Source organism: Rhamphochromis longiceps, linkage group LG11 (genome assembly GCF_057381845.1).
Source record: "Rhamphochromis longiceps isolate RC_006_pf linkage group LG11, R_longiceps_female_GT1.1, whole genome shotgun sequence".
In the NCBI taxonomy this organism is placed as follows: domain Eukaryota; kingdom Metazoa; phylum Chordata; class Actinopteri; order Cichliformes; family Cichlidae; genus Rhamphochromis; species Rhamphochromis longiceps.
The window spans coordinates 24,785,528-24,812,208 of NC_140567.1; the positions used below are offsets into that span (position 1 = coordinate 24,785,528).

Sequence of the window (26,681 nt, forward strand, 5' to 3'; positions counted from 1 at the left end):
TTACTCATCCCTTGTCCTCGGTTACAAACTGAAATGCCTTCCTGTTTAACTGAAACACCTTCCTGTTCAACTGAAACACCTTCCTGTTTAATTGAAATGCCTTCCTGTTCAACTGAAATGTCTTGGTTTTTCAGTAGTGTGTGTGAGAGCGTTTCAGTTGTGTGTGTGAGAGCGTTTCAGTTGTGTGTGTGTGAGAGCTAAAATTTCAGTAGTGTGTGTGAGAGCGTTTCAGTTGTGTGTGTGAGAGAGCGTTTCAGTTGTGTGTGTGAGAGCATTTCAGTAGTGTGTGTGAGAGCGTTTCAGTTGTGTGTGTGAGAGCGTTTCAGTAGTGTGTGTGCGAGCGTTTCAGTAGTGTGTGTGAGAGCGTTTCAGTAGTGTGTGTGAGAGCGTTTCAGTTGTGTGTGTGTGAGAGCTAAAATTTCAGTAGTGTGTGAGAGAGCGTTTCAGTTGTGTGTGTGAGAGCATTTCAGTAGTGTGTGTGAGAGCGTTTCAGTAGTGTGTGTGAGAGCGTTTCAGTTGTGTGTGTGAGAGCGTTTCAGTAGTGTGTGTGAGAGCGTTTCAGTAGTGTGTGTGAGAGCATTTCAGTAGTGTGTGTGAGAGCATTTCAGTAGTGTGTGTGAGAGCTAAAATTTCAGTAGTGTGTGTGCGAGCGTTTCAGTAGTGTGTGTGAGAGCGTTTCAGTAGTGTGTGTGAGAGCTAAAATTTCAGTAGTGTGTGTGAGAGCGTTTCAGTTGTGTGTGTGAGAGCGTTTCAGTAGTGTGTGTGAGAGCGTTTCAGTAGTGTGTGTGAGAGCTAAAATTTCAGTAGTGTGTGTTAGAGCTAAAATTTCAGTAGTGTGTGTGAGAGCGTTTCAGTTGTGTGTGTGTGAGAGCGTTTCAGTAGTGTGTGTGAGAGCGTTTCAGTTGTGTGTGTGAGAGCATTTCAGTAGTGTGTGTGAGAGCGTTTCAGTTGTGTGTGTGAGAGCGTTTCAGTAGTGTGTGTGCGAGCGTTTCAGTAGTGTGTGTGAGAGCGTTTCAGTAGTGTGTGTGAGAGCGTTTCAGTAGTGTGTGTGTGAGCGTTTCAGTAGTGTGTGTGAGAGCGTTTCAGTAGTGTGTGTGTGAGCGTTTCAGTAGTGTGTGTGTGAGCGTTTCAGTAGTGTGTGTGAGAGCGTTTCAGTTGTGTGAGAGCGTTTCAGTAGTGTGTGTTAGAGCTAAAATTTCAGAAGTGTGTGTGAGAGCGTTTCAGTAGTGTGTGTGAGAGCGTTTCAGTAGTGTGTGTTAGAGCCAAAATTTCAGTAGTGTGTGTGCGAGCCAAAATTTCAGTAGTGTGTGTGCGAGCGTTTTAGTAGTGTGTGTGAGAGCGTTTCAGTAGTGTGTGTTAGAGCCAAAATTTCAGTAGTGTGTGTGCGAGCCAAAATTTCAGTAGTGTGTGTGCGAGCGTTTTAGTAGTGTGTGTGAGAGCGTTTCAGTTGTGTGTGTTAGAGCTAAAATTTCAGTAGTGTGTGTGAGAGTGTTTCAGTTGTGTGTGTGAGAGCTAAAATTTCAGTAGTGTGTGTGAGAGCGTTTCAGTTGTGTGTGTGAGAGCGTTTCAGTAGTGTGTGTGAGAGCGTTTCAGTTGTGTGTGTGAGAGCGTTTCAGTAGTGTGTGTGAGAGCTAAAATTTCAGTAGTGTGTGTGAGAGCGTTTCAGTTGTGTATGTGAGAGCTAAAATTTCAGTAGTGTGTGTGAGAGCGTTTCAGTAGTGTGTGTGAGAGCTAAAATTTCAGTAGTGTGTGTGAGAGCGTTTCAGTTGTGTGTGTGAGAGCTAAAATTTCAGTAGTGTGTGTTAGAGCTAAAATTTCAGTAGTGTGTGTGAGAGCGTTTCAGTTGTGTGTGTGAGAGCTAAAATTTCAGTAGTGTGTGTGAGAGCATTTCAGTAGTGTGTGTGAGAGCGTTTCAGTAGTGTGTGTGAGAGCGTTTCAGTAGTGTGTGTGAGAGCATTTCAGTAGTGTGTGTGAGAGCTAAAATTTCAGTAGTGTGTGTGAGAGCGTTTCAGTAGTGTGTGTGAGAGCGTTTCAGTTGTGTGTGTGAGAGCTAAAATTTCAGTAGTGTGTGAGAGCGTTTCAGTAGTGTGTGTGAGAGCGTTTCAGTAGTGTGTGTGAGAGCGTTTCAGTAGTGTGTGTGAGAGCGTTTCAGTTGTGTGTGTTAGAGCTAAAATTTCAGTTGTGTGTGTGAGAGCGTTTCAGTTGTGTGTGTGAGAGCGTTTCAATAGTGTGTGTTAGAGCTAAAATTTCAGTAGTGTGTATGAGAGCATTTCAGTAGTGTGTGTGAGAGCGTTTCAGTAGTGTGTGTGAGAGCGTTTCAGTAGTGTGTGTGAGAGCTAAAATTTCAGTAGTGGGTGTGAGAGCGTTTCAGTTGTGTGTGAGAGAGCATTTCAGTAGTGTGTGTGAGAGCTAAAATTTCAGTAGTGGGTGTGAGAGCGTTTCAGTTGTGTGTGAGAGAGCATTTCAGTAGTGTGTGTTAGAGCTAAAATTTCAGTTGTGTGTGTGAGAGCGTTTCAGTAGTGTGTGAGAGAGCGTTTCAGTAGTGTGTGTGAGAGCTAAAATTTCAGTAGTGGGTGTGAGAGCGTTTCAGTTGTGTGTGAGAGCGTTTCAGTTGTGTGTGAGAGAGCATTTCAGTAGTGTGTGTGAGAGCGTTTCAGTTGTGTGTGTGAGAGCTAAAATTTCAGTAGTGTGTGTGAGAGCATTTCAGTAGTGTGTGTGAGAGCTAAAATTTCAGTAGTGGGTGTGAGAGCGTTTCAGTAGTGGGTGTGAGAGCGTTTCAGTAGTGTGTGTGAGAGCGTTTCAGTAGTGTGTGTGAGAGCATTTCAGTAGTGTGTGTGAGAGCGTTTCAGTTGTGTGTGTGAGAGCTAAAATTTCAGTAGTGTGTGTGTGAGAGCATTTCAGTAGTGTGTGTGAGAGCTAAAATTTCAGTAGTGTGTGTGAGAGCGTTTCAGTAGTGTGTGTGAGAGCTAAAATTTCAGTAGTGTGTGTGAGAGCTAAAATTTCAGTAGTGTGTGTGAGAGCATTTCAGTAGTGTGTGTGAGAGCTAAAATTTCAGTAGTGGGTGTGAGAGCGTTTCAGTAGTGTGTGTGAGAGCTAAAATTTCAGTAGTGTGTGTGAGAGCGTTTCAGTAGTGTGTGTGAGAGCGTTTCAGTTGTGTGTGTGAGAGCTAAAATTTCAGTAGTGTGTGAGAGCGTTTCAGTAGTGTGTGTGAGAGCGTTTCAGTTGTGTGTGTGAGAGCGTTTCAGTAGTGTGTGTGAGAGCGTTTCAGTTGTGTGTGTTAGAGCTAAAATTTCAGTTGTGTGTGTGAGAGCGTTTCAATAGTGTGTGTTAGAGCTAAAATTTCAGTAGTGTGTGTGAGAGCATTTCAGTAGTGTGTGTGAGAGCTAAAATTTCAGTAGTGGGTGTGAGCGTTTCAGTAGTGTGTGTGAGAGCTAAAATTTCAGTAGTGTGTGTGAGAGCGTTTCAGTAGTGTGTGTGAGAGCTAAAATTTCAGTAGTGTGTGAGAGCGTTTCAGACTGAGATTTGATGGACTGTCAAGATTAAAGCTGATGAAGAATTACGGGTGGATTGGGGGGGGTTGTTAACCAGAGGTGTGGACTCGAGTCACATGACTTGGACTCGAGTCAGACTCGAGTCATTAATTTTATGACTTTAGACTTGACTTGAAAAAATGTTCTAAGACTTGTGACTTGACTTGGACTTTTACACCAATGACTTGGGACTTGAATTGGACTTGAACCGGTTTACTTGAAAAGACTTGATATTTTACCCCAAATATAAAATTTAACATGCATATATATAGAGATTGAAAATGTGACGTCATTCACGGGTAGAACCGCAAAGGATTCTGGGAACTCGTGGCAAGCGGTACTAGGCTTTCAATTAAAATCAGTTATACAGCGATAAAAAGAAACACAAAAATGTCAAGAAGCTGTTGTATTATTAACTGCAATAGCCGGTCGCATGACAGCCACGGGAAGCCGACGGGTAAAGAGATCGGTTGTTATCGGATTACGTCGTTGAAGAGAAATTGTTCGAGCCATGTTTCCGAAGTAACAAAGAGGCGACGGGTGTCCTGGATTGCAGCCATTCTAAGACCAAATATAACGTCCCAGAACACTCCAGCTCACAGGTTAGTCTGCTCCAAGCATTTACACAAAGGTCAGTCTGCTGTTGTAGTTAATGCGTCATTTTTCTTAACATAATTGGTGATATAGGTTACAAGCAAGTCTGGCGCTGAACAGAAATTGTCGCGCTATGCTCCTTTATTTATTGTGCATAAATAGTGAAATGTCCTGACACAATATTGCGTTTCGCTTCTGTTATTATGGTACATTGACAAAAACATATACTTTTATTCACAGGATAAAACAGGTTTTTTGTATCACTAATTGCCCAGTACGATTACAGCATACAGTATTATTGTCACTGCTACATTTCTGTGATGCTACCAGAAATTATTTCCACTACTAATTAATTACCGTTGAGCTCAAAGGTCCTATTAATAAACGGTTAAGGAATGTGTATTTATGACGACAATTTGTGAGACTGGTAAACTTATGATACGTACGATGGTCTTTCGTTCTACACGGTGCATTTCAAGGTCCTGCACCCATCCGTCGGTAAACTGTACCTGGGCTTGTTGCAGTGACCTGAAGTTACTAAACTTCATGAGTGTATGCACTCACTCCAAGAACCGTATGATTATAAATATGCATATAAATATGCTACGATGAGATAGCTGACTTCATCTAACTAGCAAATGTTGTCCAGGCTACGTTGGTGATGCAGTTTTTTTTAATGTGTATGATATTTTTGTCATGCGATTTTAAAGCTGGTCCTACAACCGCATCCAAGAATAACATGCAGCTTATCTCAGAACTGTCGGTGAAAATTATTCTTGGAGCTAGGTTTAATTGAGCTGCATTTTAAAGAGGTGCAATTTTACAATTTGTGTATATTTTCTAAGTTCACTATTTTGTCATGTGTTGAGAAAAACACAGATTTTAAAATTACATGGTCTAATATTTACATTTAGCATAACTGCAACATGCTTTTTTTTTTTTTTTTTTTTAAAGACTCGAAAGGACTTGAAATTCAAAGTTTCAGACTTGAGACTTGACTCGGACTTTTACACCAGTGACTTGAGACTCGACTCTGACTTGCCTGACATTACTTGAGACTTGACTTGAGACTTGAGGATAAAGACTTGAGACTTACTTGAGACTTGCAAAACAATGACTTGGTCCCACCTCTGTTGTTAACCACCCACTGAGCCGGTCTCATGATTTCTGCATGACCGGGCTTTGTATCTGAGTTCTGGGCACACTGCCTTTTGTTTTCGGTGGGCGGCCGACCGAACCAGCACAGAGCCTCTTTTCACCGTTTGCTCGCCCATCACTCCGCTCCGCACGCGGTCAGGAGCACATAGACCCCATCCACCCCTTTGTCTCTCTCTCTGCAGCTGAGCGGAAGCTCGGCTGTGCGATTTCCTAACAAGTGATCGGCCCAGATCGGAAACTACGCATCGTGTGCTTTCGTCAACAATGAGTAAGACAGGGCAACGTGCCGCCAAGCGCGTCTAGGTTTCTTTAAAACACACCCCGATAGGAAGGCGGACTTAATTTTGAAGATACATAAGAGGTGTAGACACGAGGTTTATTATAAACTGGATACACAGAGGCTGGCACAAACCCAACAAAGCGGTAAAACTTTAATTTTAAAACTTGCTTTGCTGATTCATTTATGTGATTTAGTTCTGTAAAGAGATTTACTTTGCTTGGACTTCATTGTTATATTCTTTAGTGATACTGCTCGTATAAAAGTGTTAAAATAGCCTGTTGGGTGTAAACATTTTTAACTTTAATCCGGGCATCAGTTCAGCATCATCTCCGGCTCCATCGCATCACATGGGTTATTATAATGTTCTCTGTAGATGTCACTGATGCGTTATTTTGTGCTTTATATGGATAAGAAAAAAAATATGGATAAGAAATAAGGCAGGGCAGTAATTTAATTGGGAAAGATGAGGTTATATCAGTTTTTTCACTCTTTATAACTTTAAAACTGGGGAGCGAACATGTGGAGGGTGAACAGAGTGAAATAGAGGGAGGGACTTACTGTCATTGCTCTAACACATTCTCCATCACAACTGACAGATTCACACAGTGCCGAGAAGTGTCTCAACTGCCTGCGCATAGACTCTCCCTTAACAGAATCCATTAGGGGTATGTACTTTATAGCTCTTAATATATATAAGAGGCTTCTTTTCTTTGTAAACCTCAAGATCCATAAAGATTGTCTGATTCTGGATTTTGATCAAAATATGTTAATGTGTGTGTTTGCTTTGCTTATTGTTTTTTAGGTTTTCCTGCTGACTGCTTGCACACAGGTGTGCGCATAAAGAATTAAGACTCCCGCTGTCCTTTCTGCGAACATCAAACAGAAGAGATCAGGATGCAGCATCTGGATGATGACAAGGTGAACATCATAGTCTTTCGCTTATGCTCTCGTATAAGTGTCGCTGGTATTGTTTTCATTGGCATTCATTTTCATTATCAGAAATCAATTTGAACCTTTTTGACAATGAGCCACATGCGTTACGCTGGAACGGATGCTGAGTTTCACTACAAAAAACCACCAAAGGATGAGTTTATGTGAGGCAAGTCAGAGTGAGCCTTATACAATAGACCTGCTGGTTTTCTGTATTTTTCCATGTTGGCAAAAGCAGGAGTGGTGGATGAGAGTTGAGCACTTCAGGACATGAGTAAGAGAGTGTGATTGGGAGTCGAGACTGTTGGCTGGCAAGTCTGAACTTGAGCATGTCATAGTTCCTTGTTTTTATTGCGTCCTGACTTGGAGAGAGGTGGGATGAGGGCATAGCAGTTCGACTGCAAACCTTCTTATAACAATGGCACAATGTTTTGATACGTGCAGCACAGAGGAGTTAGTGTTATTGCTCATATAAATGAGCTTAATGCACCTGCTTCCCTGCTACCTCTGAACTTAGCATTTTGCAAAGCATAGCTGCGGTTTCTCTTTTGTAAGACGTTTCTTGCAGTTACTTCATTTTCATGGTTATTTCCTAACTTTTTTCTTTACATAATCTTGGACAGGGCAGACAATTGCAAGATAGTATGAATGTGGAAGCTGAATTCTGCTTTCCGATTTTTATTATTATTTTAAGACAGGCTTCAATCTAGTCTAACTGCATGTACTTATTAATATTTTATTACTAAATGATTAATGTGAGAGGAAAGATCAGTCAGCAGTAAGACAAGAATTTAAGAGAGTCGAGTTCAGAAGGCGAAGTTCAAGCAGCTGCAGACTGATGCTTTCTTTTTTTCTTTTAGCTGAATCCTTAGTTGCAAACCAAAGTTGGACTGGTATGCAAATTCTACTCCAAAGTCATTAAAGAAAAATAGATATTGAGCAACACTGTGGGCTTGGCTGCTGATGTTACTAGTAACCTACAAATGGCACATGCATAAACAAACATGTGAATGCATGACTGTACAACCGCATGCCTCGGGACAAGTCGATACAACCTAGAGTCAGATGCGTTATGGTTGTAAGATTTGTAATGCTCCGCGCTCAGCTGGACACGCCCCAGTAAGAGGGGATTTTTTTAAGGGTGATTTTAAAGTCACATCTTAGGTAACACACACGTTTACACATGCACCCAGGAGCACCCGCTACACTCAGCCTCCATCTCCTCCACAATCGGACACACATTACTCATTTGCTCTTCAGATCACGCAGTGCTAATGTCACTGTTATTCTCAAAAATGAGGTCACTTCCAACATTTTTACCTTTTCTTCCCTCGCATCTAAAAGTCTCAGTTTGAATTAGAACTAACATGAATTGTGAAATTGTCTTTAGTTCACCAACGTATGTCCTCATTAAAAGCAGGACTGACTGCAACCGCACAGACCCCACACATTATTGAATGTCACAAATAGCTAATTCCCTAACACTTGTACATTCAGCTTGTTTTAAGCGGTGATATCTCAGTGAGAAGCAGAGCAGCGTGCAGCCTCAGTCTCAGTGAAATATTGTCACTTATCAGCCCTCTGTCTTTATTTGGTTCATCAGTTCCTCTTGCATGCATGTTTCATTCTGAGCCATGCGATATTTTTGATAACTACAGCACACTGGATATGAGTGCTATAAAGTACTGTCATGTGGCAGTTTAAGATAACTACATTGCACCAGCATTTTCCTGTTTTGGTGATAGTACAGGCATTTGGTTTCCTGTAAAAATGTAGCATTTGAAAGAAGGCTTAACCACATGCAAAAACGGGCAGCTTGTTTGAGGCAGTCTGTGAGCAGCTGTTTAGAAGTCAATGTTGCTAATATTGAGGCACTCTGTTCTCAAAAACTTTCAAGATGTTTAATCTGTCCAGACAGTAATATCATGTATGATAAATGGACAAGTCTGTGTGCTTATCTTGGCAGGACTGTTTCTAAAAGTGTCTGTTTTTGACTTGACAAACTGTACAAAACAGGCTCCTAATCCATCTGATGAATGTTTCACGGATGCTGCTTAGTCGAGTTAATGTTGCATAAGCAGCAGATTTCAAAACTAGATGGATTAAACTTGATTAACATGGATTTCCTTTCATTAATGAGCCTGTTTGGACATTAGCATTTGCTCATTAGATCGGAGACATGAAGGAAAGCTTTTGCAACAGTTCTTAGAGATTGTTATGTAACAATCTGTAAGGATGTAATCGTTAGGTTAGTTTTAAAGTCAAACCAAAACTTGGATCGAGAGTCACATTTTCTCTTTATGCTGCCCACACGCAGCATGACTGAAGTTTGGCGTCATTTAAACCTCAGTTCTCCTTAGCAGAATGACTTTACATATTGGAAATGTCACTCCTCAAGCAAACCGTGCCAGTGTAAGGGATTAATGTGAGGTGTATTAGCTTGTTAGTATGTGCTAAGCCCATTTTAATTCTGAAACAAGCAGGAGCAAACACTCCCAAGAGGATTCAGACTTAGTCTCTCAGGGTGTCTTTAGCTACTTATCAGGGAAATACCTCAGAGCCACAAATCATGGTGCTTTGTTGCATTGCAGCGGGCCTACAGTTACTAATGCAGCGATGCGAAAACAAGAAGCGAGAACAGATGGAGAAAGGCTCATTGTTTGTAATTACCAGTGTGACTGTAAACAACGAAAGCTTTGTAGAGCCCAGAAGAGGACATTCAAACTGAGGGACTGATTGGAGAGAGGCTTCATCTGCAATTTATTGTGGCGATAGATAATAACTCTGTGTTTTCTCCTCTTTCAACAGCCCAAGAAGAAGTTGACGCCTTACCTTCTCTACTGCGTTTCAACAGCAGTCATCGGCTCCCTACAATTTGGCTACAACACCGGCGTCATCAATGCACCCGAGCAGGTGTGTGATTGATTGAGTTCATGCACAGTTTTTCCTACGTTTTCAAAAATGATAACTGGACTGGTTCTTATGTAGTGCCTTATGTAACATGTCACATTCATCCATTCACACACATTCATACAAGCACTTTTTTTCTAAGTGCTTTCTACTTTCACACTCTTGTTAAAAATTGTGAGCAACTAGGGATTGCCCAAGAATACCTTGGCATGCAGACTGGAGCACCAGCCTTACGATTAGTTATCGAATCGTTAGTTACACGATTATCATTTAATTAAGGTGTGTCGACCCAGGGTGATATCTAAAACCTGCAGGACACCGGCCCTTGAGGCCTGGAGTTGGATGCCCCTGACCTACATGTCTGCTCTCATTTGTATGCTCTCATGAGGATGGTAAAAGTTATACTGCCCCCATGTGGAAGAGTTAAAAACACCCCCTAAGTGCCACTACATCTGGTAGACTTTACTGATGTTTCATGAAATAATAATAATCTTAACACTCCAACCTTTTTTTGTTTGTTTTTTCAGAAACTGCGGACATTTTTCTCTAATGTGTCTCAGAGCCGATACGGGGAGCCTTTTCAGTCACAGACAATTACTCTGGTCTGGAGTTTTGCTGTGGCCATCTTTAGCGTGGGAGGCATGATCGGGTCCTTCTCTGTTGGAGCAGTGGTTAACAAATTTGGCAGGTGAGAAAATCAAAGATAAACACTGTGGTGGTGCGACCAAACGATCTACTACTGAGAGTGCGATACAGACTCTGATTTCACTTCTGTTTTTGTGTCTTACTACCAGGCGAAAGTCCATGCTGATGAACAACATCCTGGCTCTACTGGGTGGCGGTATGATGGGACTGGCGACTCTGAGTCAATCTTTTGAGATGGTCATAATTGGCCGGTTCATCATCGGTGTGTTCTGCGGTCTATGCACGGGTCTGACGCCCATGTACGTGGGCGAGATCTCTCCCACCGCTGTCCGCGGAGCCTTCGGCACGCTGCACCAGCTGGGTGTAGTTATTGGCATCCTGGTGGCACAGGTACACAAACACGCTCAACACTAAACATGCAAACCGACATAATAATCTTTTCCTTTTTATAGAAGGTCACATTTACTCTCAACAGGTACCGAAATTTAGATGAGCATAAATAAACGAAACACATCCTGTTTTATAAGCCGTGTGTAACGGTGTGTATAATGAAAGAGGAAACAGACACTGCTCTGATAAAAGGCAGTGTAGCTAAAAACACTGGAGAGCTCACACTTTTCTGCACGTACCTGTGTGTGTGTGTGTGTGTGTGTGTGTGTGTGTGTCTGTGTACTCATAGCTGAAAGAGAAGAATTTCATATACAAGGAGTAAATTGGCTCAAATGGGTCAATTTTATGCACCTCGTTCCCTCATTATTTTTGCTGTGTGTTCCTCAGATCTTTGGTCTGGAGTTTTTGCTGGGCTCAGACACTCTGTGGCCTCTCCTGCTCGCTCTGACTATCCTGCCTGCCGTACTGCAGACAATCATGCTGCCCTTTTGCCCTGAAAGCCCTCGCTACCTCTTCATTGTTCTCAAACAAGAGGAGGAGGCTAGAAAAGGTCAGTCTTAAGTCAGTTTGCATACTTACAAACCAAGTTGGCAACGTCGGGTTAGTGAGACCGACTCTGACTGATTTTTAATGATGTGTGGGAAACTTTACTTTGTTATATAACGCTCCGAGCTGCTTTTTTCTTACTTATAATTACCTCCTCCTCCTATTTCTTTGATCTGTTTTACTTTTTGTAGCTCTGGTGCGTCTGCGTGGCACTGAAGACGTGGATGATGACATTCAAGAGATGAAGGAAGAAGGGATGAAGATGGCCATGGAAAAGAAAGTGACCATCTTAGAACTGTTCCGCTCGCCAAACTATCGCCAGCCAATCATTATCGCTATTATCCTGCAGCTCTCCCAGCAGCTGTCTGGCATCAACGCTGTGAGTAGACGTCACATCCTATAATACAGCGACGTGATAGGGATATAATTAGCACATGTCAAACTGGGAGAAAGTGTAATGTGAGAAAAGCAATGTTTAACGTTAGCCACGAATGCTTAAAGGAGCATTCATTGAAATTGCACAAATGTTTTTGACAAGCACGTAAGAAGATGTGCTTCTTGGCTTCAGGCAATGTTAGATTGAGTTGAATAATTTGAGGCTGATTGGAAGAAGATAAGCACAGTGGTATTTAATAGCTATTTTGTTAATAAGGTCATGTAACCGGGCTGACTAAATTCATTAGCAGCTGCTGTGTCTGACCTGACAATCACTGTGAAGGAGCCTGGAGCTAAAGGCTGCAACATAACCCATATCACTCACCAGAAAGACGCTGGTGCAGTTTTACACGCTGCTACGTGTATTGTTTTTTGTGCAACCGTTCCAAAACGTATATTTATCAGATTTTTTATAGTCAAATGACTACACGTGGAGAATTTCCACTCAACTCTGCCTTGCATCCTTGCACTTTCACTGCTCTCAGCAACCTTGTTTCCAGCCTCAGCAGGAGGAAAGAAACTATTAAAGCCACTGTGTGACGACTGTAGCTGCTGAGCATAAAGGAGAATTTTGTTACAAGAGAATCAGATAATATATCAGGGGTTAGTGATGAGGCAAAAAAAGAGAGAGAGAGAGAGAGGAAAAAACTGAGTGTAATAGAAAATAAACAGAAATGTATGAGTAAATAAACATATCCATCCATCCATCCATCTTCATCCGTTTTATCTGAGGCCGGGTCGCGGGGGCAGCAGCCTAAGCAAAGAGGCCCAGACCTCCCTCTCCCCAGCCACCTCCTCCAGCTTATCCGGGGGAACACCAAGGCGTTCCCAGGCCAGCCGAGAGATATAATCTCTCCAGCGTGTCCTGGGTGTGCCCCGGGGCCTCCTCCCGGTGGGACATGCCTGGAACACCTCACCCAGGAGGCGCCCAGGGGGCATCCTTGTCAGATGCCCGAACCACCTCAGCTGGCTCCTTTCGATGTGGAGCAGCAGCGGCTCTACTCTGAGCCCCTCCCAGATGGCCGAACTTCTCACCCTATCTGTAAGGGAGAGGCCAGCCACCCTTCGGAGGAAGCTCATTTCTGCCGCTTGTATCCGCGATCTCGTTCTTTCGGTCACTACCCACAGCTCGTGGCCATAGGTGAGGGTAGGGACGTAGATCGACCGGTAAATTGAGAGCTTCGCTTTTACACTCAGCTCCCTCTTCACCACGACAGACCGGTGCAGCATCTGCATTACTGCAGCTGCAGCCCCAATCCGTCTGTCGATCTCCGGCTCCCTTCTCCCATCACTCGCGAAAAAGACCCCGAGATACTTGAACTCCTCCACTTGGGGCAGGAACTCATCCCTGACCCGGAAATAAACACATAATTACAAAAACTTACAATATGATTAAAAAAAACTGACAAAACTTTCTGTTAGTCTTGTTGTGATGGAAAAGAAAAATACCCTAAATATGATAGTATTAATTAAGTGTTCACATTGTTTCACTTCTTTTCATGTTGCTAGACTCAAATGCAAGTCTTGCTCCAAATCTGCAGCATCAACTTCAACTGTTTTTTTTTTTTTTGATCTGCCAAAAATCTAAAACAAACTGATGCATGTGCAATCAAATCATGTTCTGAGCACTTTTTATTAATCAGAATCAATATTAACTGACTTTTCCTTCATTTCCTCTTTCAGGTCTTTTACTACTCCACAGGCATCTTTAGTAACGCTGGTGTATCTGAGCCCATCTACGCCACCATCGGCGCTGGAGTCGTCAACACAGTGTTTACTGTTGTCTCTGTAAGTGTCTGAGTGCGCAGGTGGTTTCGTTAATTTAGTACAGGTTAAATATTACGTTGAATGTCAGTTGATAATTGTGTTTCTTTGAACTCCAGCTCTTCCTGGTTGAACGGGCGGGACGCAGGACGTTGCACCTGATTGGACTGGCTGGAATGGCCATCTGCGCCCTGATCATGACCATCTCCCTGTCCTTAGTGGTGAGTTCGTCATTGTAAAATAAAAATGAGAAGCCAGCCTATTGCTGCTGCATTACATCTTTTCCTCATGCTCTCTGTTTCTTTCTCTGAGCAGAAGACCACCCCATCTCTAAGTTATCTGGCAATTGTGGCTGTGTTTGGCTTTGTTGCCAGTTTTGAGATGGGTCCAGGTCCCATCCCCTGGTTCATCGTGGCTGAGCTCTTCTCCCAGGGGCCCCGACCTGCAGCCATGGCCGTCTCTGGTTTCTCAAACTGGACTGCCAACTTCCTGGTGGGGCTGGGTTTCCCTAGACTGGAGGTATTTTTCACATTTATCATCCCTGCAGAAAATGTTCACATTCACACACATGTACAAATAATAGTCGTCTTCCAGTTTGTCTCATAACAAACATCCCTCTGATTTTCCCAGGAAATTTGTGGCCCTTACGTCTTCATCATCTTCATGGTCCTCCTCATCCTGTTCTTCATCTTCACCTACCTACGAGTCCCTGAGACAAAAGGGAGGACCTTTGACGACATTGCACAGGGATTCGCCGCCAGGGTGGAAAAACCCTCCCACTCCCCGGTGCCTGAGGCAGTTGTGGTTGAAAACAAAGAGCCTGCACCGATGTCCCCCACAGAAAAAGTTCCCATGGTGAATCTTCCTTCAGAAGCAAAATGAAAAACTGTAGAAGATACGAAGGAAGATTTGGTGCAAAACAAAGCAGACAAACATGGGCCTTGCACATAGCTAGTGTAAAAGTTCTATTATTATATATACTATTTTATATTTACATATTAAGTTATATTGCATAAGTCAGAAATAATGAAAGGTGTGTGTTTGGAAGAAGCCATTTCAGTGTACTAATGCAAAAAAAAAAAGTTTTGGTATTTTATATGTGTGCTTTTAAAGTGCCTTTTTAAAAAAATGAAAGAGTGTTTTTAAAGATCCCTCCCAGCTAGAAATGCTTAATTAATGGACTGAATTCCTCTTTAATCCTGCTTTAAACACGGTCTACACTTAAATGAATTACCAGTATTTAAGGTTTGTTGACATTTCCGGTGCCAGCTCCCATCCTTTTTTACCTTATAAGAGGATCAGCATATGTTCTGTGTGAGGTCTTCAGCTACCAACAGTGTTAAAAGGTTGCAGGATTTGGGGGTTTATGTATTGAGGTCAAGCTTGAAAAGACGGATTTGGAGTTCGGTTGTTTGACCCCCCAAAAAGAAAAGATTGACTTGCTGTCCTCTCTGAAATGCCTTGTTGCCTGCCTTGAGGCAGAAAAAAAGCACTGAGGGGGGTTTAGCAGCAGTTCCTCTCCACTTCAGGTCCATATAGATTTTGAATAAATATATTTATGTATGTAGAAAACAAAGACTTCCTCTCATCCAGCAGTAGCACCACATACCCTGACAGCAGAGGATGTCTCTGCTTGTCCGCTGTTTGGATGCGACAGCTTTTGTGCCGAGAAAGAAACAAAACAAGGCGAGTTCTGTAAGCCGGAGCCGTCTGCATCAAATGTAATATTTGTGTGAGGATGAGAGAGACGTAGTCCAGCACCGCCAAGCCTGAACAAAGCCTCTTTAAGGCTTCTCAAAAAAACAAAAGCTTACCTCTTTAGTTTGCAGATTTCACTGCAGGGTACAAAGTAGAACGAGAAAAAAAAAATGCTGGCGTTTACAGCTCAGATTGGATTTTAGAAACTCAGGTGGCCAACTGTGTATGTTTATAGCTCCCAACTGTTACAGCACAGAAAGGATATTTATCCACCACTGCACTTGAAACTCTTTCCACATCTGTAGAGCATTTGAGAGAAGCAGCTATTGCAAAGTAGGTCGTAAAATAAAATACAGTTTTAAAGCAGTGTTTTAAAGTATTTGCTAGTGTGAAACTGTTACCTCATTTGAGGGATGTGTAGAAGCACATTGTGGTCTACTGATAACTAAACACACATCTCAGTCAAAACAGGTCATTACACACGCTTGACGATGTTGAATTAAAAAAACACTACGTGAATTGTATTTATTTTAGAACCGAAGAGTCGTTGTTTGCATTTGTTTCTAACTGTTTGAAATGATGTGAATATATTGTAAAGGCTCCAGTTACTGCACACTGATCAGCTGCTGCAGCACATGATGTGTCGGTGTTTGCAGAGCAGCATCTTCTTCTGGGTGTGCACAAACTGATGAGCTTAACAGGGTTATGTTAGCACTTTGGCAGTCAGACTACTGAATAATGATTGCGCATACTGTTTGCGCCCGTTACATGTAAATGTGTCGCACGTGCTCGAGAGGTGTGCGGTTTTCACCTGTCCTGTGAAACCTGTTACTTCCACCTTGATTTTTCTTGCACTCTGCACTCCTAGTGTCACTGTATCAGATGCAGTTGTGTTGCTTTGCAGTTTTCACATTTTTAATATGTATATTTTGCTCTTTTGTTATCTCTTTTTTTGTTTGTGTAAATAAACAGAAACACTTAGCCAAGTTGAGCGTGTGTCAGAGTTAGAGATGACCTTTGCTGCTCTGCATTTCGTGCGAGACACTTGGCTTAGAGAAACCAAGAAGAAAAAGTTTTACATGTTTCAAGGGAAAAGCGCCACCTGACTAATGAGCGTGAACATGATAAGTTTTGTGAGTTTATAAGGCCACAAGTCAAAGCCAGTTAGTTATCATGAATGTTTAATGTTAACTGTCGTTCCGTGGTAATCCATCGGGCAACCACTTCTCCACTGCAGCGTTTCCTTCTCGTTTCGCTGTGGAAAAACCTCAGTGAGCTGTGAGGCGCGGTATTACAACACAAGCCACGAGCGCCGCTGTTGATGAATCGGGTTTAAATAATACATTTGGGTGTTGTGTTGACATTTTTGTTACGAGCTCAAAAATCAAATCAGAAGACGCAGAGGGAACTTCCTGTGATCTGTTTTTAAATCACTGATCTCGTGTTTGTGAGGTCACATCCAAAGGGACTCGCTTTTCGGAATAGCAAAAAGACACTGATTACGATGCTTCATTTAGAATTTGCTCGCAGACAAAACTGAGGCGAAAGTTGATATTAAAGGTTTTCGTCATTAGTCTTGTAATACATTATCCGTCTTCAGTTTAAGCTGCGATCATGGCTCAAATTTCCATAATGCTTTGACAGATGAAGAATCTGCTGAGTACCTGTGGGCTACAGATATTTTACATCCCACTATTTGTTTACGTGCCTGCATCACACTGAATTCATTAAAAGCTGTTAGCGACTCCAGTTTTCCATGATTTCTAAGCAGATTAATCATTTATTCACAATGATCGGAGTCACACTGAATCGGGTCTGTGTGGCAGACTAAACCCCATACCTGTGCTCCAAAAGGGTGATCTCATTTCTAAGCACCTATATGTGGACAACCAGACTGAGATTGAAATTTCTCCCCTAGTGGGGCACACAAGTCAATTGTAGATGTTTACATATTTGTCTGACAAGCACAAAGGTGCCCAGTTTGATTCCATGAGGACACACAAATCCCTTGGCTGTTGTGTCAGAGGGCCATCTGGCATAAAAATCTGCTAAATCCAAGATGTAAAGCTACCTGCTCTGAATGAAAGCTGAAATTACCCTTTTCCCTTTTTTGCTTATATCAAAAATTTTCTGACGATGGACAAGATAAGCTTCAGTCTGATTGGTCGCTTTAGCTATACAATATAATCTTCCATTTCCTGTTTGGCTTTACCTTGTGTACCTCAGCCCATCGAAGAAGCACACAGCCTTTGGTAAGGGGCCCCCCAGCTGGCTGGGAATGGTGCCATCTAACTGTGTCAAACCCACACAGCACATCTCCCTGCAAGAGTCCACAGCAGTTACTCACAGCAGTGAACTGGAGCATGAAAGCCCATCAACAAGCTGCAGTACTGCAGGCTGGCCAGCTAGTGGCGTGCACAGACCAGAAGGGCTGCTCAGATGTGTGTGTGTGTGCCTGAGTGTGAGTCTGCATACTGTCTGGATGAGCTGTCCTATGAGGCGAGGAGTGTGTCTGAGAGAGTAGGGTGGTGGTTGTGGTGGAGGGGTGTTAGAGCATGAAGCCACATGAAGGATGGCGAGCGTCCCAAAAAACATGTCTAAATGACATTCATTTTCCATAAAGGCTGAGCTGAGTGAGATCAAGAAAAACAGCAAAAAAATAAAAAGTTGGTCACTCTCACATGCCACAGCTTGAAAAAATGCGGGTTAGCACAGTGTCCAGACATGAGAGGGATGCCACAGCCTGCCAGCCAGCGTTGCAATGGACGCCGTTAGTCGTGTCTAGACGGCTTTTTTAAAGACCAGAAAAACTTGTTTATTAATTCTCTCCCTTCGCTCTCTGTCACTCTCTTGTTGGCTCTCCTCTCTGTCTTTGTTTCTCCCATATAAGAAAATAAACCCTCTCTCCCACTTTCCTCCTCTCACTCGTTCTCTCCTCCTGTCTCTGTGACAACGGTGTTTTGTTTACTTCCTCACTTGGCAGCGTACTTATTGTATCTGCTGCTCTGTAAATATTTTTCTGCTTCCCTCATCCATTCATCCATCCACCCCCCATCCTCTCTCTCTCTTTTTCTTAGATAAAGGGAGCAAACAGACTCCACCCCCACTCCACCACCCCCCACCTCTTGCTCTGTCACACTCACTCTATCTCCCTCTTTCTCTTTCATACTCTCTCCCTCCCTCTCTCCCTGTCAGTGTCATTCTGTAGTGGAGATGTGGAGTGTCTTTCTGTCTCTCTGTCTGTTTTTCCAGCCTAACTCAGCTGAGGAAGGTAAGAACCAAACTTTTGATTGCATTTATTCACGTCAAACCTGTGACTGCACGCGCGTGTATGTGTGTGTGTGTGTGGTCATAAAGCTTGATGCCGTGTTTGTACAGCGCTCTCATCACGTTCCTGAAACAAGTCCACAAGTGAAGGATGGGCACTTAGTATGCAACTGTTATAGCTCTCTAAGAACAAGCTTCTGTGGGAATTAATGGGACTTTGACAATGTGTGAAACTGTGGCACATTAGTCTGCCACGCTACGAGTCAAGCCACCCTGGATTATGAGTCCTCCACCTGCACCTTGGGACCCCCGGAATAATTACCAGCTTTACCCCTGCTTAGACAGCCCTTAGTTTTCTGGGCTCTGTGTTGTGTCTCAAAGCAACAGTGCACGTGAATATGCATGCAGATGCTTGTGTGCACCACTGTAGAAGCACATCAGATAGTAGTTTGTTGGCACGGAAGGGCCAGGTGCGTGCCAGGACCTATCAAGATCCGGCAACAAAAGGATATGGAAATAAGGCAGAAGACAAATGAATATTAAGCCGCATAACCCCTTCTCTTTGCTATGCACTCGGTGACCTACCACCCCCCTCCCGTGTCACACATGATCTCATGGATGTGACAGCCGCAGGCCCCCTCTTCTTCTTGTCATTGCCTCCCCCCCTTTTTTATTTCTTCTGCACTGGTGTCCTTAAAGCGTGTCTCCTGTTTCTCCTGTTTCTCCAGTTCTCTCCTGGTAACTTTTAATGCTTTGCTTACATAAATGGAAAGAATGTATGCCTTAAAAAGTGCAAGACTGAGTGACTGTTTGTGTGTGTGAGAGAGAGAGAAAGAGAAAGAGAGCGAGTGACAGACAGTCTAAAAAGATGGATAATTAAGTGAGACTCCATCTATGAAGTGTTCTGTCAGATCAGAGTGGGCTGACTTGAGAAACCTGCAAAAACATGATGACTCAAACTGGCTTTGTGTGTGTGTATATATATATATATATATATATATATATATATATATATATATATATATATATATATATAGCCAAACACACACACACACACACACACATATATGTATATATACATATAAGTGTATATACATACATGTGTATATATACATATATGTGTGTGTGTGTGTGTGTGTGTGTGCGTCTCCATATGTGTTTGGCTATAGGTGCATGCATGCCTTTAGATTTGGCCTATACATAGCTCCCGCTCCTACACCCTGTCCCCAGCACTAGAGAGGGTGTCAGCAGTCAGCACGCAATTACTTTCAAAGGATATGTCTCTATGTTGCAAAGAGCTGCACCTGTTCGCGCTCATCTTCTTCTTTGGCTTTAGTTTACTGCGAGGTGTGTGTCAGTAATAGTCTGTTACAGTGGTAACTTATATGTCAGCCTCACGCCGTGGATTCGAGCCGCGCTTGTAACAGATGGCTTGGACTAAGATGAGACAGAATGACTGCGAGGAGAGAGGCCGGGCAGTGTAACGAGCCCATACTGACTGTGTAATTGAAACAGAGCTCGACATAATACAGTATTAACCCAGTAGCATGGGCGTCCCTATAAATCCACATGAAGTGAAACATCCAGTTACATCGTGAATGGACGGTTTGGCATCTGCCTCAGCTTTCGTCGCAGCAAATGACGTCTGGACCGGCTGGATATAGCTGCACGTTAACTATTTTTAAAGTCGTTCTTTCTATTGTGAAATGTGATCCATCTGCTTTTCAAGTACACTATATCTGCATCAAAAATCCGAATTATTGTCTATTTTTATGTCACAAGATATGAGGAAGTGTCATTTTTTTCAATAGTTTCCTCTAGGTTAAAAAAAACCTAAATCTTTGCCGCTTCTCATGAAGACAAATCACAAGTGAGCGACAACTGATTTGCATCTCTCAAATGCAGCCATGTGTAAGTGTTGCTCCATTCGCCCACATGCATTGTTGATGTGGAGCCTCTGAACCTTACGAATCTGTGTTGAGGATTGCGTGTTCACTTTGGATTAACACCTCACACCCAAGGAAGGGCCTGAACGGGAGACACACCTGATGCCCCTCCGGCCCTTTCTGTCATAGACGAGCGGAGTTGCAGCGATGCTCACTGAACTATGCAGTTCCAGGAATTAACCTTGCACTGTTAGTTAAACTTGTTTCATGCCTTGAAAAGGTAATCTCTTCTGAATATCAGATGGCAACAGGCTGCTCAAAAAATGTATCGATTTTTTATTTTAACGACAACATTGATTAATGAATTCATGCATTTCTCTCAACGTAAAATAAAATGTTTCTTCTATAATTCTACTTAATTACATTTCTGAAAAAAATGCAATATATTTTAACTCCCTACACTTAATTCCATTCAATTCCATTTTATTTCTATAGCTCCAAATCTAATACGTATTGTAAGGTAAAGAGGTAGAGGAAGATATTACAGAGAAAACACCAGCAATCAGACTACGCCCTATGAGCAAGCACTTCCCAACACTGAGAAGGAAAAACTCAGAAACCGAAGTAGGCTCAGGGAGGGGCAGCCATAACCTGCCATCGGTTGGGAGTGAGGATGGGCGGAGCCTATCCCAACCATCATAGGGTGAGTGGACGGGTTGTCAGTCTATTGCAGGGCTTCACATAAAGATTTTACAAAAAAAACCCTTATGATGTTATAAAATATCTCCCTAAATTTTTGCATAACTTTTTACAAAAAAAGCAGCCAGCTGTTACCACTTTACCAAATAGCACCATTTAAATATCACATCTGAAACATTTCAATGTCAAAAAACTAATTTGTACAGAAAGACTTTGTTTCATCGCCCTTCAAATGTGCTGTGAATCTACCACTAACCTACACCAGCACTATAAAAGTATAAAAACCTACTGTCTCCCTGTTGGTTACGTTTTGAGTTAGCTATCCTTCTCCTTCTTCTTTTTCTTTCTTCGGCTGCTCCCTTTAGGGGTTGGCACAGTGCATCATCTCCTTTCATCTCACCCTATCCCTAGCATCCTCCTCTGTCACACCAACCCTCTGCATGTCCTCTTTCACTACAGCCATCGTCCTTTTCCTTCTGTCTTTGTCCAGTATATCCACTATCTTTCCTCTGCACATGTCCGAACCATCGCAGGCTTGCCTCTCTGACTTCATCTTCTCATCCCTCTCTACCTTCAGCCAACAGTAGCGCAGTTTCCACCGGCAGCCACTGTTTTGATTTCTTTATGCTATTCTGCTTTCTTGCCTCTCTTTACTTTGTTGGGTTCTTTTGCTTTTACCTGTTTAACTTTGGAAGTTGTTGTCACCTTTGTTTGACTTTGACTTTTGACTGTCATTATTCTCTGCACCTATTTCTGATTTCCACTTCCCTTATTACACTGTGAAGCATTGTCATAGCATCTGTCAATCTTGCCTGGCTCCCTATGATGGCCTTTTGGATATCGGTTTGTTTTCATTTTGGACTTTTATTTTTTGGGAGTTGGACTGCCAGCTAAATAAAGGTCCATTTTTGTCATTTGGTGTCTGCCTGGGTCCTGCATTTTGGTCCTGCTTTCAAATACTGTGACAGCTACATCATTACAATGCTGCTTACAGACTGATGCATCAGTATTATGGATGTAATGATGTAAGAGGCCATTTTTCTGCAAGTAAGATCCTTTTAGCTAGCCACTCTATACATACTGCTTTACTGCTGCTTTAAATTAAATAAAGGACATGAATCCTTCTTGAAACACCAGACTGCATAAATTTAAAGCCATGTTGACATTCTCACTCTAAGGTCATCTGGGCCATCGTTCCTGCTGTCTCTGGTTTTAACTGGGTATTAATTAGGCAGAGTGCCCTCCCTATCCCAGGCGTAATAAGCCACTCTTTCAGGACATGATCAACTAGAGAAAGTGTGATAAGAAAATAAATGGCATGCTTGTCACAGTGGGAGTGCTGCAGAACGGATGCCGCGAAAAGCCCTCAGCAGCTTCTTGCGCCCGTCCTTCCATCCTGCATGTGCACGGGGCTGCAGTAACCAAGAAATCACATGCTGGTGGGAAGTGGAGGACTCAACTCAACCCATCATTGACACTACAACACTTAACTGTGACCCAGCTTTATTTTTAGTTCCAGCATGCTGAGAGCTTTGTAATGACATTAGGCCACTTTTATTAAAATGAATGACACATCTGCCATTTGTGATATAAGAGGTTCAGCCAAGACTCTCCGCTTTGAGCCAGGCAATGTCGTGGCAGATAGCGTCACAGATAATACGCCTGTGTGGACAGGCAACGAGTTAGAGCCAAAAAAAATAAAAAAATACTAAAAGATGAACACGTGGCATGGGCTGCTGTAACACTGGAATGCAGTTTTTAGTTTTGAATTTCACATTAAAGCAGTTGCCTGGCAGTTTGGGTGCTGGCACCAACCGAACGGACAGAGAGCTGAGTTAGGCTGTTGAAGGCTTCACTAATGAGAAATGACACAGTGGGTTTGAATTAAACTGATCTCTTGCATTCCTTCATCTGGCAGCGGTGAGGGTTGAGGGTTGAGGGTGGAGAAGATGATGTTTGCGGCTTCTGTTTTTGGTGGTAACTGGATATCTATTAATGGAGGAGTCAAGCCTGTTTAGAAGAAACTTTTACGCTTTTGTCTTTGTACACATTACTCCACTCGAGTGAATTATTATCCTTTTAACAACCAACATGCCACTAGCAAAACATTTAGCGTTTGGGTGAGGGGTAGGGTTTAGGTTGGGTTAATGTCCCCCACTTTTTATAGTACTTTTACTTATTTGGATTAAGTGAAAACTATTTAAAATTGAAGCTGTTATGCCAAAATAATTATATGAAACTTTATTTGAAAGGTGACATTTGCCTATTTAACAAAGCTCAACTCTAACTATACCCCTAGCATTCGTCACTTTTGACCTGGTGGATGAGTAAAAACTTGTATCACGATTGTTTTTGTCTTTCCAAAACGTTGAAATTCTCAGACAAAAATGAACAAGTGAAATATCTCTGATCTGCTCCTGACTTTAAAATCAAGTCCTTTGATCAAAGAAGAGGAGAAAGTTACACCTGAGTTATACCTCGGTAGTGGAGTTGGCAACATGTTTAATCGTGTGCTGGTTGAGGATGACGTTTAGTCATATTTCTGCATGTCAAATACTTTTTGCAATTATGACATATCTATGGCACAGATCCATCCATTCATTTCCTTCTGCTTACCTAATTCAGGGCTGCTGGAGCCTTTCCCTGCTGTTACAGGGTGAGATGCAGGGTGGCATGGCGGTGTGGTGGTTAGCACTGTCAGCTCACAGCAACAAGGTCCTGGGTTTGAATCAAGATTGGAGGCTTGCTGCGTGGAGTTTGCACATTCTCCCCAGCTTCTTCCACAACACAAAGAGCTGCATGGGGTTACCATGGGCAACCTCAGGTGTGAATGTGAACGTAGATTAAACACAAAAAATATAAAATTATTAGATACAGACATAAAGAAAGAGTAAATACTTTTAACTTAGTAGGTTATACCTTTATCTGCTCTTGTCACAATACTGAGGTTATAAAATTGATGCCACCCTCATGTCTGCACTGCAGACATTAAATCAGAACCTGCAGATGCTTGCCTTAGTGCCACACAGACACACAGGAAACTGCTACCCTGGCCTTGAAATACAACATGCCAGACCCACAGTATATCAATCCTGAAAGATCTAGCCAAAAATAAAGGCTAGATCATAACAAATCCTTTGTTATGAGGTTTTGAGAACTGGCATGCAGATTTTACCCACCTTCCACCTTCATTGCTAAGCTAAGCTAAGTGGCAGTTTGTGTCTCCTATTTAACACCAGACATAAGAGTCAGTCTCCACATTTAAATTTAGTTCACTTACAATTTATTTAGTCATATATTCCTTACCACCTTCAGATTTGGAGGCCTTTGTCGGACCATTTCTGTGACTTTCTGAAACTGACAATACAATATTCTCACCCACTTCACACTGTGATTGGCCAGCTATGAAGAAGTGTGAAAGTAAGCTGGGTTTGAACTTCTTTCCCAAGCTTACTTTTTTCATTTGTTACAGCTCTTTGTGGCACTTTCAGTGTGAAGAACAAAGTGAAACACTATGAATCTCTTCCAGGAATGTTGAGAGACCCATTAACGTCACCATCTTGGTTTTTGGAGCTAGAACTGACTATATTTAGAGTGCTAAGTTATCAAGTACCGCTAGCTAGCTAGCTTAGCAATGTGCATCCATAGACTGTATGGATACCTTAAAGATACCTGATTAGTGCGAGCTAAATAAATAAAACATTAGGATTTCACTCATCAAAACTGGAGCACAGACTTCTTCTTAACTGTCAGATAATTGTTCTAAAAACATGTAAAAGGCCCAAACAGCACAAACACAACAAAAGTCCAATTTAGTTAGCTGAGGTGACACATTGGCTGCATAACTGCTAGAAAATAAAAGCAAATACATTTTAAACTGGAAAATTTGAAAAAAAAAAAAAAAGTCCATCCAGCTGTTGTGTTTTGCACCAGCCTGTAACATGTTTATTTGGACATTTTAACATGGCGTCTGTGAGGATTCAGTCACGTTTGGAGTCAGCCATTTGAGCTGCACTTTTTGGCACTTTGTGCTGGCTTCATTTTTTCAACTGCAGTGGTTGCTGCTTGCCACCATCCCACTAATGCCTGTTATTTCAATCTGCCTGCGAGCTTGCCTGAACAACTAAAACAGGTTTTTATTGCAACAAGATTGACAGAAAGCAAATAACTGTTTCTCTCAAGAAGTCAAACTATAATTTTAAAATCTTCATGTCTGCCAGTTTTACTTTAGCAAACATGCTGTAATCAAGACAGAGAGTCAGTTGTTTTGATGTGTCCTCCTACCTGTGCCTGTTGCTGCCTGCACGTAGGGATTGATCATCTAACCTGGTTGTTTGTGCTCTTTGGTGCAGCTGCGCTTTCATTCAGTTTTTTTGAGATAACTCCCTTTGACATGTACATGCTTATTTCTGGAGACATGTTAATCCCCTTCCTTCCTTTCGTCCAACCTCCTCCTGCTCGCTTTCTGACTTGGCGTATCACTCTCTCACTGTGGTTGTTTGTAATGAGGGTTTGGTAAGGGCCTTGTCCTTGACTGACTGTCTGTGGGAGGGAGCATCTGGAGTGTATCAAGAAAGGGTGGAGATGGGTGGATGAGTGGACAAAAGACAAAACACAAGCTGACCGCTGCTCAAAACGCTTGCAGGCACTGTGGGAATTTTTTTGTGTGTGTGTGTGCATGAGTGTGTTTCTGTAACGTGTTGTTACCTGTGAGCTCGCTGACTATGTCTTCTCTGCTGGTGCATTCACTTTGGTGTTAAGGCATAATTTACACTCGGATCCCTCTAGTAGGCATTAATATTTACAGCAAATTTCTTTTCAGAGTGAGTCAGGAGGGGCTCCACTGCCTTGCAAAATTTGGCGTTAAAGTAGCATACATCTGCTGTCGAAGAGGCGTGACATGAACAACGGCACTACACTTAGCACTGGAGAGTGTCGGTGTATGCATGGCTGCACAGAGAGGAAAAGTGTTGGACTCAGAGAAATGGATGGAGAGAGCAGAGAGGGTCACTCAGCTGAAGTGAGCACTCCAGTGGCGGAGGGGACATTCATGAACTAATGCAGGTCACCTCTATAACAAGGCAGAAGAGCATTTACACCCACACCGTGGACAGAAAGAGAGGGGGAAAGAGCAAAAGAAACACATTCATATGCGCAAACACAATCCCGCCAGCCTCTCCTTCCATAATGATGCTTTGTCTACTATATTGTCTCCCCCTTTTCTCTCTCTGAGTATCAAACCACTTTCCACACAAACAGCAGAGCTGCCATCAGTAACGGAGAAGAGTGTTTCTCTTTATCTGACAGACCCTACTGTCACATTTTGGAGGAATAATATCCACATGCAAAGAGGAGGAGGATACAAGGGACAAGGGACAAAATGGAGGTAGAGTTATCGAGCAGAGCGAGTAAAAAAAATCAGAGTGGAACAGGAAGACGTAAGAGGCCAGCGTGCATTAACGCAGCACTCAGGCTCAGATTGCAGACTCAGCACTTCGTCAAACTGTCAGGGACAAACTTCGAGCATCTCAGCCATCGGATGGACCAATAACGGAGATGCTGTAGTGCTCTGCGCACATGGAGTGGGCTGTCTGAGAGTTAAATAAAGGGGCTTTTACTGCCAAGTGGACCTGCCAGTAAATGTCCCTCTCTTTTGTTCATGGTTGTCTCACGCACACACAAACAGACGCGCACCAGAGCCACGGTGCCCAAGCTCCAACTAATCTTTGAAAGGTGTGCATAACACACCACTTCAATGCTAATCTTAGGATGTCATGGTGAATTATTCAACATGCTAATGTCACGCAACGAGACATGCATGAAGCACTTTGAACGCTCCTCCATGTAATCTTCATGTACAGGTTTATCCCGGGAAGAAAGAGCGGAGGCGATGTAAGGACCTCTGTCCCCAAGGCCCAGCGACAAGAAACTAAATAGTAGAGGCATAAA

At 42.7% G+C, this 26,681-nt stretch overlaps 2 protein-coding genes across 2 annotated transcripts in view; both read left to right on the forward strand.

Moving 5' to 3' along the window:
* The first annotated feature begins 5,556 nt into the window (after positions 1 to 5,556).
* Positions 5,557 to 15,488, forward strand: slc2a3b (solute carrier family 2 member 3b). Its single transcript, XM_085423193.1, has 12 exons — positions 5,557 to 5,705; positions 6,159 to 6,227; positions 6,365 to 6,480; positions 9,301 to 9,405; positions 9,930 to 10,090; positions 10,197 to 10,437; positions 10,825 to 10,987; positions 11,175 to 11,362; positions 13,102 to 13,206; positions 13,302 to 13,403; positions 13,498 to 13,701; positions 13,813 to 15,488. The coding sequence occupies exons 3-12, from the start codon at positions 6,457 to 6,459 to the stop codon at positions 14,062 to 14,064; spliced, it is 1,545 nt and encodes a 514-aa protein (XP_085279319.1). The 5' UTR covers positions 5,557 to 5,705; positions 6,159 to 6,227; positions 6,365 to 6,456; the 3' UTR covers positions 14,065 to 15,488.
* A 2,567-nt stretch (positions 15,489 to 18,055) lies between these two features.
* ephb6 (eph receptor B6) overlaps positions 18,056 to 26,681 on the forward strand; it is a 53,872-nt gene continuing 45,246 nt past the window's right edge. Inside the window, exon 1 of the mRNA XM_085423194.1 lies at positions 18,056 to 18,151. Within this exon, the coding sequence (XP_085279320.1) occupies positions 18,094 to 18,151 (58 nt within the window). The 5' untranslated portion in view covers positions 18,056 to 18,093. The remainder of the gene's footprint in view (positions 18,152 to 26,681) is intronic.